Source organism: Hemiscyllium ocellatum, chromosome 22 (genome assembly GCF_020745735.1).
Source record: "Hemiscyllium ocellatum isolate sHemOce1 chromosome 22, sHemOce1.pat.X.cur, whole genome shotgun sequence".
NCBI lineage: Eukaryota > Metazoa > Chordata > Chondrichthyes > Orectolobiformes > Hemiscylliidae > Hemiscyllium > Hemiscyllium ocellatum.
The window spans coordinates 36,081,289-36,094,128 of record NC_083422.1 but is presented as its reverse complement, the minus strand read 5'-3'; the positions used below and the strand labels follow the sequence as shown (position 1 = coordinate 36,094,128).

At 39.2% G+C, this 12,840-nt stretch overlaps 1 protein-coding gene across 1 annotated transcript in view; it reads left to right on the top strand.

Annotated features, from left to right (window-relative positions):
- The window catches only part of wdr11 (WD repeat domain 11), a 112,450-nt gene that overhangs the window by 84,739 nt on the left and 14,871 nt on the right, over positions 1-12,840 (top strand). Inside the window, exons 23-25 of the mRNA XM_060842073.1 lie at positions 4,618-4,783; positions 8,552-8,647; positions 9,473-9,638. Of these exons, the coding sequence (XP_060698056.1) occupies positions 4,618-4,783; positions 8,552-8,647; positions 9,473-9,638 (428 nt within the window). The remainder of the gene's footprint in view (positions 1-4,617; positions 4,784-8,551; positions 8,648-9,472; positions 9,639-12,840) is intronic.

Here is a 12,840-nt window from a genome sequence, read left to right as displayed (position 1 = left end):
CCCATTGGACCCCATTTTAGTGCCTCAGATTTTGTGTGGCCTTCGACTCAGAAATTTAGTGGGTGTGAGAGCTATTTTGTTGGGAGATCCGATTTTATTTGTAGATTTTGAAGTGATAGCTGTACTCTTGACTGTTCGCAGGAATTATATTTTGCAGCAGAAATCTCATCTCAGATCAGTCAATTAGACCGTACCCACCTTCAAAACAAATGAATTTAAAGTGTACTGGTAGCACGGGGAACTCAGTCTGAGTTCCACACCATTGCTGTGTCTGAGCTCATCAGCCTATCTTCTGACCTCTCTGAAGTTGTGAATATATGTGAAGCCTGGCCTTACTGCATTTATTTGTGACATTGTTTTATTAATGTCCTCTAGTTTTGAATCAAATGGGCCAACACACTCTTTCTTTCTCTCTGACACTTCTCTAATGTAGAATTCTTGTGAAGCTTTATGCAATTGCTCAGTGCTGCATCCCTTTTTTTTATAACATGACCGAACCATTCACTGTACTCTTAATAAGATTTTGTAAGATTCTATCTCAGTTCTAAATTCCATCACTTTGGCGATTTTATGATTGTATGATTTAATAAATCTTCATCTCTTTTCATTTTTGTCCATTTAGAAATGAGCCCTAGTGTTTTGTTACCCTTTTTCCAGCTTTATTAATTTTGTGTTCAGCAAGTGATGATGAAATGAATGTTCAATTTTCCTTTTGCATGGTATTGGTTAATCAGGAGAAATGCCCCCTTTCTTTGGTACTGTATAGTGGAATCTACCCAATGCACTATAATAGGCTAATGGTACCTTGGTTCTGGATCAATGGTGCTGGAAGAGCACAGCAGTTCAGGCAGCATCCAACGAGCAGCGAAATCGACGTTTCGGGCAAAAGCCCTTCATCAGGAAGCCTGATGAAGGGCTTTTGCTCGAAACGTCGATTTTGCTGCTCGTTGGATGCTGCCTGAACTGCTGTGCTCTTCCAGCACCACTGATCCAGAATCTGGTTTCCAGCATCTGCAGTCATTGTTTTTACCACCTTAATGGTACCTTGGTTTAAGCATCACCAATCCAGAACGCTATTTTCATTGTCCCACTCCTGCAGTTTCAATGCTCATGTCCTGGGCTGGAGTTTGAACCTGTTGGCTTTGCAGCATGGTTCCAAATGGAGCCACAGGAGGCAGAAAATAGTTTATCATCATATTGCATGTCTTTAATTTGGACATAATCTCATCACTGTGGAGGGACAATATTTTAATTTTAGCAATGTCCGTAACTGTGCTGATTGCCAATTGATCCATTTGATGTTGTTATCCTTCTCTACAGTGGTCCATCGGCACTTAAGGAATCAGGGTTTCAGGCAATATGGACATTTTATTGTCTTCCCTACCAGCACCTTTACATGCACATCACAGGGTACAAAACTCCCACTACAGCCATTGACCCTTCACCTTCAGCTGTGCAACCAATCAGCTTAAACTGCAAGCGCCTGTTTATACAATTTAAGCTGGCACCAACAGACAGCACTCTTTCACACGTGCAGATGTTACACAATCTCCCCCTACTTCGAGACCAAACACTCACCTATGTCCCAGGATCAAAAACCCTCCACTAGAATATTGTTATGTCTGCAATATCTGAACTTGCCTCCCATAGTTTCTTGACCTTATGACTGTTTTCCCTTCAAGACCTCCTACTTTTCTCTTCTACTTGCCATTCTCCTCTCTGCTGAGTAATGATTCAGCATCCACCATTCTCTAAGGTGCTGTAAGACAGGGCTTCTGAACCTTTTAGCTTCTGAGGCCCCAGTGAAGTTTTACAGAAACAGGAGTGGGACAATGAAAATTTTACAGAAACTTCACAGATCCCAAGTACAATACATATGACTTCTCTATAGAATTTAGTTAAAACAATCATCATATATTGTTTTGCATACTTAACATGATGCATGTTGCTGGTGATGAGCAGTATTTTGTATTCTACATCTGGAAACTTTCAGCTTGTTAGCTGGGAGAGAGAAACAGAATTAATAGTTCAGGTCAGTGATCTTTCATCAGAACTGTTCATCAACTCGTCAAATAAATCTGCTAAAAGTTTCCAACATTTTGTACTTTTCATTTCACACTTCCAGCATCCACAGTATTTTCAGAAACAAAAACGTTCTGAGGAAGGGTCACTAGACCTGAAATGTTAGCTCTGATTTCTCTTCACAGATCCTGTCAGACCTGCTGAGCTTTTCCAGCAACTTCTGTTTTTGCTTCTGATTTACAGCATCTGCAATTCTTTTGGTTTTTATCCACAGTATTTTGCTTGGTTGTCTTAACCTGTTTTATTGCAGGTTCTTAAAGCATAATAAAGCATCCCGTACTCTCCTCTCCCCAGGCAGAGTTAGTGTAGAAATTGTTGCAGCACAGAAGGCCATTGACTTGTCATGTCAATGCCACTGTATAAAAGTAACTCACTAATTGCACTCTGCTACATTGTCTGTAAACCTGCAAATTTTCTCTTCAGAAAATTATCCATTTTTTTTGCTTTCATGAGCGTCTCAGCAGTGCATCCCCAGAGTCTAACTACTCATGGCTTCAAAACGTTGTTCCTCATGATGTTGTTCCTCCTTTTACGGAATTGGTGTCTTCTGGTTTTCAACCCTTCCACCAATGGAAACAGTTTCTCCCTACTCTATCCTGACCCATCATGATTTTGAAGACTCTGTCAAATCTCCTGCTAAATCTGCACTTCTCTAAGCCATTTATGTAGCTAAAGTTTCTCATCTTGTGAATATTTCTGCACCTTCTTTGATACCTTCCTTTAGCATCTTTCCTAAAGTATGGTGCCAGGGACTGGGTGCATTACACCAATTGAGGCTGAACCCATATTTTCCACAGATTTATCATTATTTCTTTGTTTCTTTTTTTAACGTTTCTTTAATATGTGCAGTCGAGGGGAGATACCATATGCTTTTCTCAGTGTCTTTTCGATTTGCCCTGCACATATCATTAGGAGTAATCAGTAGGTCTTTAAAGCCAAGCTTGCTAGTTTCTTTCCTGCCTCCTTAAACTCTGTCTGCCTGACCTCATCCTTCTTCCTGCCTTTGTTGTTGGTGCCCATAAAACTGCCATCACTGTTTGTTCACCCTTCCCCTCAGTGCTGTGCAGCTGCTCAGTGACAACTTTGACCATGGCATAAGTGAATCACCATACAGTCCTGGAATTACGTCTGCAGCCATAGAAATGCATGTCTGTTCTCCTAATTATTGAATTCACTGTCACTATTGCTTTGCCAATCTTTCTCCTGCTTCCTCATACATCAGACACTGGCTGTGGTGCTGTGAGCTGGGTCCTTGTTGCACACCCAGTGGGACCATCACTCTCACCAATATATTTGGAAGCTTTGCAGGTGAAGACAAGAAACATCTATATTGTGAAAGGAGAATTGTTAAATTTATGAAGTAATGAAACCTGTTTGGTTAAACATGCAATGCATTGTGAAGATCGTGTATGAATTAACCAATAGTCTTTATGTTGAGAAGGGTTGCAGTCTATCTCACTCCTTAATAATAAACTGATGCACAGCATTGCCCCAGATTCTGTCTTGAGCACTTGTTCCCTTCTGTGAGCAAAGTTCAATAATGTGCAGGTCAATGCACTTAATACTGAGTGCCAATTCACTCATTCCAGTGTGAAACATATGGCTCCAAACTGTTTCATTTAAAGGCTCCTGTGCATTTCCAGCAATGCTTTTCAACTCTTGCAAAGTGCCTACAGGCAAATGCATGGCTGACCAAGGGAAGTGGCTGAAATACATTGAAGGAAAATCAGGTTCATGGTTAAATTTTTGGCAGAGGTAACACTGAAGTAGAGAACAAATTTCCTATTTGAATGGTGAAATTGACCATGCACAGGAACAGAAAGAGCATATTTCTGGTGGTGTCGTGAAACCTTGGCCTGGACACATCTTTTTATTATTCACTCATGGGTCATGGGCATCGGTGGTTGACGAGCATTAATTGCCCATCCATGGTTGCCCTTGAGAAGTAGTTGGTGAGCTCTTGCAGACCCTGTAAGACGAATGTTTAAAATGTAATGGTAAGATTAGATTCCCTACAGTGAGTAAACAGGCCCAACCAGTCCACACCGACCCTCCAAAGAGCAATCCACCCAGACCAATTCCCCCTGACTAATGCACCTAACTCTATGGGCAATTTAGCATGACCAATTCACCCAACCCTCACATCTTTGGACTGTGGGAGGAAATCGGAACACCCGGTGGAAACCCATGCAGACGCAGGGAGAATGTGCAAACTCCACACAGACAGTCGCCTGAGGCCAGAATTGAACCTGGGTCCCTGGCGCTGTGAGACAGCAGTGCTAACTACTGAGCCAGTGTGCCATCCTGTAATAATCATTAAAACAAATTTAACTTGTGAACATGTGACCTACTTGTTTGAGGAAGTAGTGTTGTTCCCTTATGGTTTCCTTCTTTGAAGAATTATTTTTACTGATGGAAGAGATTCTTGTTACTCATGTTTAATTTACATTTAATAAAGCTATCCAAAATATCTCCTTTGTTACAATCTTCTGTTGATACAGTCCCAGTGAACTCTACTTTTTTTCTCTCTTTTAGACTTTTTGGTGATGAGTCAGAACTGCAATTCTGGACTGTAGCAGCTCATTATTTGTACAGCTTTTCAAAAGGAAAGGAGCTAATCCCACCCAATGCCGTTCAAGAGAATCAAGCTAGTCCTTTGGATATTTGCTATGATATTCTCTGTGAGAATTCCTACTTCCAGGTGAGATTATTTCTAATTCAGTCTGGTCAAAGTTGTTATGGTACACTTCTGGAGAAGGTAGGGCTTAAACCTTCTAGTCCTACCTTCTCGCTCAGAGGTGTGGACACTTTCACTGTACCACAAGAGCCCCTTCTTCCTACTTCCAGGTAATACAAATTGTAGCTAACTGTTTCAGGTAGGATAGTATTTTCTCTTTCCTGTGTCACATAAGTAACCTGCAAGACACCATTCCTGAAGTTCGTCATGTTACAGATGTTTCTTAACATATTTTATTCCCTGGACCTCTGCCCATGTCCCCCCATTCTGTACCTGACTGTTCATGTGGGCATTTCCCATCTCTTACAAAAGCTTATTGAGATAGCAGGAAAGACCCTGAGTGCTAACAATACCAAAAGCTTTTTGTGGACTTGATCAAAGTCACTAGCAGCTGTGGAAGAAGGTAAAAGAGAGATAGAAAACATTGGAAATAGGAACAGAAGATGGTCCTTTGACTCTTCAAGCCTGCTGTGCCATCATCATGGCTGAACCTCTACCTCTACCTAAATGTTTGTCATTTTCCTGTAATTTTCCCATGACCCCTAATATCTTTTCTTTTTAGAAATCTATTACTCTCTTTCATGAATATAAAGCTCCACGGCTCTTTGTAGAATTCCAAAGATCACCACTTTCTAAATAAAGAAATTTCTCTTCATCTGAGAGCTAAGTGTTCTATCTCATGTCCTGAGACTGTATTCTAAATACCATTGACCAGGGGAAACCTGTTTCCTGCAACTATCTTGTCTCGCTCTGTCAGTGTTTTCTATGTTTTGATGAGGTTTCCATTCTATCTTTTAAGCACTACAGAATATATACTTAGTTTCCTTAATCTCTCCTCATTGGACAATCCTGCCATTCCATGGATCAGGATGAATCTCTGTGGCAATCCCTTAATGGTTATTGCATCCTTCAAGTGAGGAGACCAAAACTGGACATAATCCTTCAGATGTGGTCTCATCAAAGCTCTATACAATTGCAACAGGACTTTATTGCAATTCTCTTGCAAGAAAAGCCACCTTAATTGTTTGCTGTACCTGCATTTAGCTTAGTGTGCTCTTACAAGGATACTGAACACTTTCCAATCTTTCTGCATTTAAATACTCTGCATTTCTGTTTCTCCTACAAAGTAGATAAGTTCACATTTTTCATGTTATATTCCATCTACCATCTTGCCCCTACTCAAGTCTATCTAAATCTTCTTGAAGCCTCTTTGCATCCTCCTCACATTCTTCTCCTGTTTTGTGCAATCAGCAAACCTGGAAATTTTACATTGGGTCCTCTATTGACATGGATCGTAAACAGCTGGGGCTTAAGCACTGATTCTCCTGGTATTCCTCTTGTCACAGCCTGCGACCTGAGAATGATCCATTTATTCTGACTCTTTATTTTCTGTCTGTTAACCAGTTCTTCAATTCATACCAAGTCACGTGTTCTCGTACTAACAGCCTGTGGGAGGTTACTGAAGCCTTTTGAAAATCCAAATGCCGCATCCACTGTTTTTCTCCCTTATCTATTCTGCTAGTAATATCCTCAAAAACCTTCCAACAGGTTTGTCAAAATCATTTTCCCTTTCATGTTGACTCTACCAAATCCTATCATTTTTTTCTAATTGTCCAATTATTACGTCCCTTTTAATAGATTCTCTAGATTGTCCCTACTGCTGCTATCAGGTTAATGAGTCTGTAGCTCTCCATTTATTCTCTCTCATTTCTTAACCAGTAGGGTTACCTTTGCAACCTTCCAATCTGCAGAAACCATTTCAGAACCTATTGAATTTTGGAAGATGAATGCCAACACATCTACTATCTCTACATCCACGTCTACTTAACAGTCTGGAATGTAGATCATTCAATACAGTTGATTTATCAATTTTCAGTCTCACTAATTTAATAACAGTTACATCTATTGGTTTACTTTAGCTACTTTAGTTCTTCAAAAAGCACTTAATTTCTCAAGCAGAATTCCCACTTTGTTAAACCATGTTGACTTATTCCAATTACTCTGTGCGTTGTTAAGGCTTTCTTAAGAGTAGGTTCCAGCACATGCTATATTAACTAATCTGAAGTTCCCTGTTTCTTTCGTAGTGCTGAGGGGTTATGGATTCACATTCAACCATAGCAGTTCATAGTATTTAAATTCCATCAGTAAAACCTGGAATTCAAATTTCAGCCACCATTGATTATAAATACAATCTGATTCGTTAGTGTCCTTTTGGGAAGTAAATCTGCTATCCATAAAAAGAGAGTTAGTTCACTTACCCCCTTGAGTCTATTGTGCCATTCAAGGTGATCAAGCTAATCTACAACTTAACTCACCCTAATGCTTCTGGCTATCTAAAATCCTATTGATCTCAGCTTTTAAAATTAATGGTTGATATAACTCATGCTTTCTTCAGAAGAGATCCAAAGTTATACCCACCTTGCCTGATTTTGATCCTTAAAGACAAGTGGATGGAGTTCAGTGACAAATTGATCATGGTGACAAAACAGACAAAGTTATGAATAGCCTAAAACCTGTTCTGAAATTCTCTTATGTCTATTCCAATGTGTCCATCTATTTGTTTTATTCTTGAATTCATTCTGTTTAACCGTTATGGATTTTCTCTAGAATTAATAGTATGATTATTAAGGCTTTTCAAATATTTAAAAGAAAGGTAATTTTAAACATAGTTTATGCAATTTGCTTTCAAAATAAAAGATGTTCAGGACTTGGAATGAAAGTAAAATGGGGAGAATGTGGTAAGATGCTTGAAGAATTGAGTATGTAACTGAAAACTGTAACCCAGTCACCTACTGATGAAAATGATTCATTGTGATAAATTAAAATATATCTCTCATTGAACAAGTGGTTGCAATGCCCCATTGTGTTGACTGCAGGAATTATATTGTCTTGATTGATCATTTCTGAGTTCTGCGCATCAAAATTAAATGATTCACACACTGTCTACAATTAGTACAATAGTGAAATGTTCAGAATTAACTTGACTAAATGGTTTTCAGAGTACTGTTATTTAATATTACAAATGTTGGGACTTTGCAATTGTTGCAAATAAGAACACTAACCCCCAAAGCAGTGCATCTGAATTATGATCATTTCTTGTTTCAAAATAGAAACTTGTAGTGTATTGAAATATGGCATTAGCAGTTTATTTTAAAATTGCAGCATGGAGTGTTGATGTTTTTTGAATTTATTTGCTTTTGTTACTTTTTAATATTTTTTTCTGCTTAATTTGGTTTCGGGGACCCATGATATTTGAAGGTTCAAATTAACACAGTTGAGAAATGCTGCAGATTCTGGGGTTAATAATCACCTTCTGGGAATTTTTCGTCATGCTAAAGATGAGCTTTGGTAAATTTTTCAAATGTGATCTCCCAGATATTTATGGTAGGCTCAATCAACCAGAGCACAAGGAATATTTTTAAAAGGCATTGCGAAGATTTTCTGTGGAATTTTAAAGGGAATGTTATGAATGAAACAATCTGTTTATGGCGTAGCTACATTACAATGGGGTGCAACAAGATGACTCAGGATCATCCTGTGTGATAAAATAATTTATATAATTTTCATTTAATTTTATGCACCTAAATAATAATCAAGATATTTTCTGTTCTGAGACTACCTTGCTTTGAAAAATCATTTTCTAAAGCAGTTTTACATGTTCTTGAAAAATGGTTTTATTGTGGTAATTTTTCATCTTTGTGCAAGTTCTTTTAAAATAAATTTTATTTGTAGAGATCCCAGATTGACCGGGTTAACCTGCAAGAGGCTAAAAGAACAACATATGATCACACAAGGAAATGTGCTGACCAGTTGCTCTTACTAGGCCAGGTAAGAAAACTGCACCCTTCTTGACCATCAAGGCTGCAATGCTAATTTATTCTTTGTAATAAACTGGCAAATGTCTAACTTCTGTAGTTAGTCAGAGAGCATTAATGTATGAATTTAAGGAAACTACTTGTGTAATCACAATAAAATATGTAGGAATTTGCTCTCGAAATGTGTTCCCTCTAATTTCTTCAGCTGCTGCGTGAAGCTCCAAGGTCCGTGCATGGCAGTAGCTGGAGAAACTGGAAATGAATGAGTTAGTGCAACTGATTGGTGTGTGCAGATTAGAGGGTGTGTTACTCCAGAATATTACTTTCCAGCGTTTTCTCTAATAGTAATACTGAGTACTGGGAGAGTCCTTGGTGTTGCTGACAGTCGTGTGGCGGTCTCGCAGTTTTATCACAGTGGAGGTGTAATTAATAAAATGTGGCAAGGAAAATGTTTTGCAGAAACCAAGTGTGACATTTGCAGGAGATGCATAATATTTACAAGATTTTTAACACTTGATGTACATGAATCAAAGAGCTGTAAACTATAGTCAGTGTGTGAAATGTTCAGTTCCTTAATATATAATATTTCTTTGTTTTAGGTTGTTTGATTGATGTGAGCCAGCAGCATTGTCATTGGAAAATAAGTTGTAAACTCAAACTATGTCAAATAAGACAGATTTTAAGCTAATTTCAAACATTCAATTCAATTAAAGTTAGCATTCCTGCTGTTAAGATGACTCCTATACAGAAAAGGAAATAGTTGTACTGGCAAATAAGGAAAGTTTTCACATGAAGAAATATGCTGACTTACCTCATCATATCATCGTTTTTTTGACAGACGGACAGGGCAGTGCAACTCCTACTTGAAACAAGTGCAGAGAATCCCAGCTACTATTGTGATTCGTTGAAAGCTTGCCTTGTTACAACCATTACCTCATCAGGTCCTTCCCAGAGCACCATTAAACTGGTGGCGACTAACATGATAGCGAATGGAAAGCTAGCAGGTGAGACACGTTGTGCACGTTCAGTTACATAAACTTTGTTTACGTACTTTTCATATGTGGTAGTCTCCAGATTACTATTAATGATGTTTGCTTTCACTGCAGAGGTTTGAATGGAATGCAAGGCCTGATCAATAGGTCAATACAAAAAGGTTTAACTCCAAAAACAGTTAAAGTCTGGGAATCCTCATAGGTGCCTGCCATGCCCTGATGAGTAGTGAAAATATTTTCATAGGTAGATGGGGCTTGGCTGTCTTTCTGTTGTATTCAGCGGTCAGTCAAAACGTTTACTAATTTAAATTAAATAGTAAAACCTCAACCGATGGATTTTACTCGAGAGATGGTTACAACTTTCTCCATGTGACCATTTGATTCAGATTTCACAACTGCATAATTGAAATTGATATTCGCAACTTACGAGAAAGCTCTTTCATCATTTTATCCCAAAGAATGATTTTAATTTACTTTCTCTTAAAACAAAACTTCAAATGTTCTGTTTTACATATCAAAGCCAAGCACCTATCTACTGAATGAAAGCTTTCAATATATTCTGTCGGACTTCATAGCTGGTACGAGCGGTGCTGCCCATTTCACAAACTGGACTGTTCCTTCCCATTCCAGCCTCCTGATTTCTGTCTTAACTTTTGCATGTAAGGAAAATGGCAGTGGGCAGGCTTTGCACTATTGTGAAATTGCTTTTTTGGTCAATATGCAAGGTGGCCTTGGCTCTTTTAATATTCCCTGGACCTTCCTGAAAAACTTAAGTATTTAATTAGGACTTCACTCAGCCATTTTCTAATCGTAAAATGTTAAGCCAATCAAGGTCAATCTTTCTCACCCGAATTCACCCCAACAAGCTTGGGCCCATACCTTTTACTCCAGTCAGTGGTAACTGAACCAGCAGCTTCTCATAAGAGACTGGATCTGAAGTTGTATCCTTAATCTGTAAAGGTTCTCCAATATATGTTCTCAGTCTGTCCAAGGTCTTGCACGAACTTCAGGATTGGATTCCAGAGCGAACTTTGTTAAAGACTGTTTCTGTAATCACTGATACAGCTGTGCAGGTGTCAACCTCCATTAGAATTAGGTGACCATTTAATTATGCGTGCACAGTACTTTATGTTGGTCTGGCCTCCTTAGATCCAGCTTTTAGATGTGAACAGAATCTCTGACACTCCTGTTTATAATCTGTCAGCCAGGGCTCCCTGATTGGGATTTCAGGGAACTCATTGTCTGAGATCCACCTCACTGACTTTGTTGCAATCACTCCGATGTGGCTCAAATTAAGGCAGAAAACTTTGCAAAAACACCAAAAAAGAATCAACGTTGAGAGATCTCCAAATGTGAGAATTCCAGAGTACAAGTAAAAGTTATTATTTAATGAGGAGGATGGGCATTAAAAAATAGAATTGTGTAGAAAAATTGAATCGAGCAGTAAGTTAAAGGGATGTATCTGATGTTAGAACCAATAATATTCTAGATAATCATGAATTATATAATAAGTGTTCAAGGGAGCTGAAAAAGAAATTAGATGTGCTAAAATGTTATCTAAGGAAATGATTAAGCTAACTACTGCTTTTTTTCAGCTGTGTCTGCATGAGAAGGGCTAGTAGGGTTGGAAGAAGGAGAAATATTTGAACTGAATGAATCTGAAACTTTGGAACTTAGGGAACTTAATGGCTAGATCAGTTCTGTGCATGTGTTTTGTTTGGAATTTGCCATTATAGCATTGTATGTAATAACATTGTTGAAAACAAAAGTTTTACACTTGCATTGTATTGCATTGAACATTTCAACTGAAATCCTATCAAAGAACATGTTTAGGGTTTTTGGGGCTAGCAGAAAAGAGATGTCTCCAGTCATCGAATCTTTTTACACCCAAGATCACCTTTGTGCATTGACCTGTTACGCTACCTAGACTCACCATCCCCCACCTTCACCCTCCACTTGCATTAGCTTCCTGTATTTCCTACTAATCATAAATCAGTCGTGCTTAAACTTTGAGAAGAAACCTCTTCATTGCTGTTGCCTCATTTGAAGCCATCAATATATATTTTGTTGTGTTATTAGAGTAACTTACTTTGGCTTCTTTGAAAATAGCTGAAAATGTGTTGCTGGTTAAAGCGCAGCAGGTTAGGCAGCATCCAAGGAACAGGAAATTTGACGTTTCGGGCAAAAGCCCTTCGTCAGGAATGAGGAAAGTGTGTCCAGCAGGCTAAGATAAAAGGTAGGGAGGAGGGACTTGGGGGAGGGGCAATGGAGATGTGATAGGTGGAAGGAGGTCAAGGTGAGGGTGATAGGCCGGAATGGGGTGGGGGCGGAGAGGTCAGGAAGAAAATTGCAGATTAGGAGGGCGGTGCTGAGTTCGAGGGAATCGACTGAGACAAGGTGGGGGGAGGGGAAATGAGGAAACTGGAGAAATCTGAGTTCTTTCAGCTCTGATCTCCAGCATCTGCAGACCTCACTTTTTACTCGAAGATTTTAACCTACTGCGAATCCTCTTGCAAGGATGCCTTCCTTGAAGAAGCTCTCTTCCTCCCTCTACAAGGATTTCAGTGAGTCTCTCTCTCACTGCACACCCCAGGTCATCTCCTCTGCACAGAAGCTCTTACCTCCTTCCACCTATCACATCTCCATCGCCCCTCCCCCAAGTCCCTCCTCCCTACCTTTTATCTTAGCCTGCTGGACACACTTTCATCATTCCTGATGAAGGGCTTTTGCCTGAAACGTCGAATTTCCTGTTCCTTGGATGCTGCCTGACCTGCTGCGCTTTAACCAGCAACACACTTTCAGCTCTGATCTCCAGCATCTGCAGACCTCACTTTTTACTTCTTTGAAAATAATCTAAATATCTCAGTCACTTGTCCTTGCAGAGAAGCGAAGTACTGCAGATGCTGAAAATCTAAAATAGTCTTTCCTTCAGTTTTCAACATTCCATTCCCTCCGTGATACTTGGTCCACTCCTCAGTAACCCCAATAGCCTACCCCTTCCCTCTGCGCTTCCTGTACAATTATTTCCTCCGTTCTAACTCTATAGGTCCCCAAAGATGACTCCTTAATGAAACAACAATTTACTCAGAGTTTTTTCAGTTTGATGTAGTTTCTTTTCTATTCACATAGCAACCTCCCCAATGATGGGATGACCAAATACAGATAGACTACTTTGTGGAACATGTCTATTCAGATAACATATATTGCACCCCAA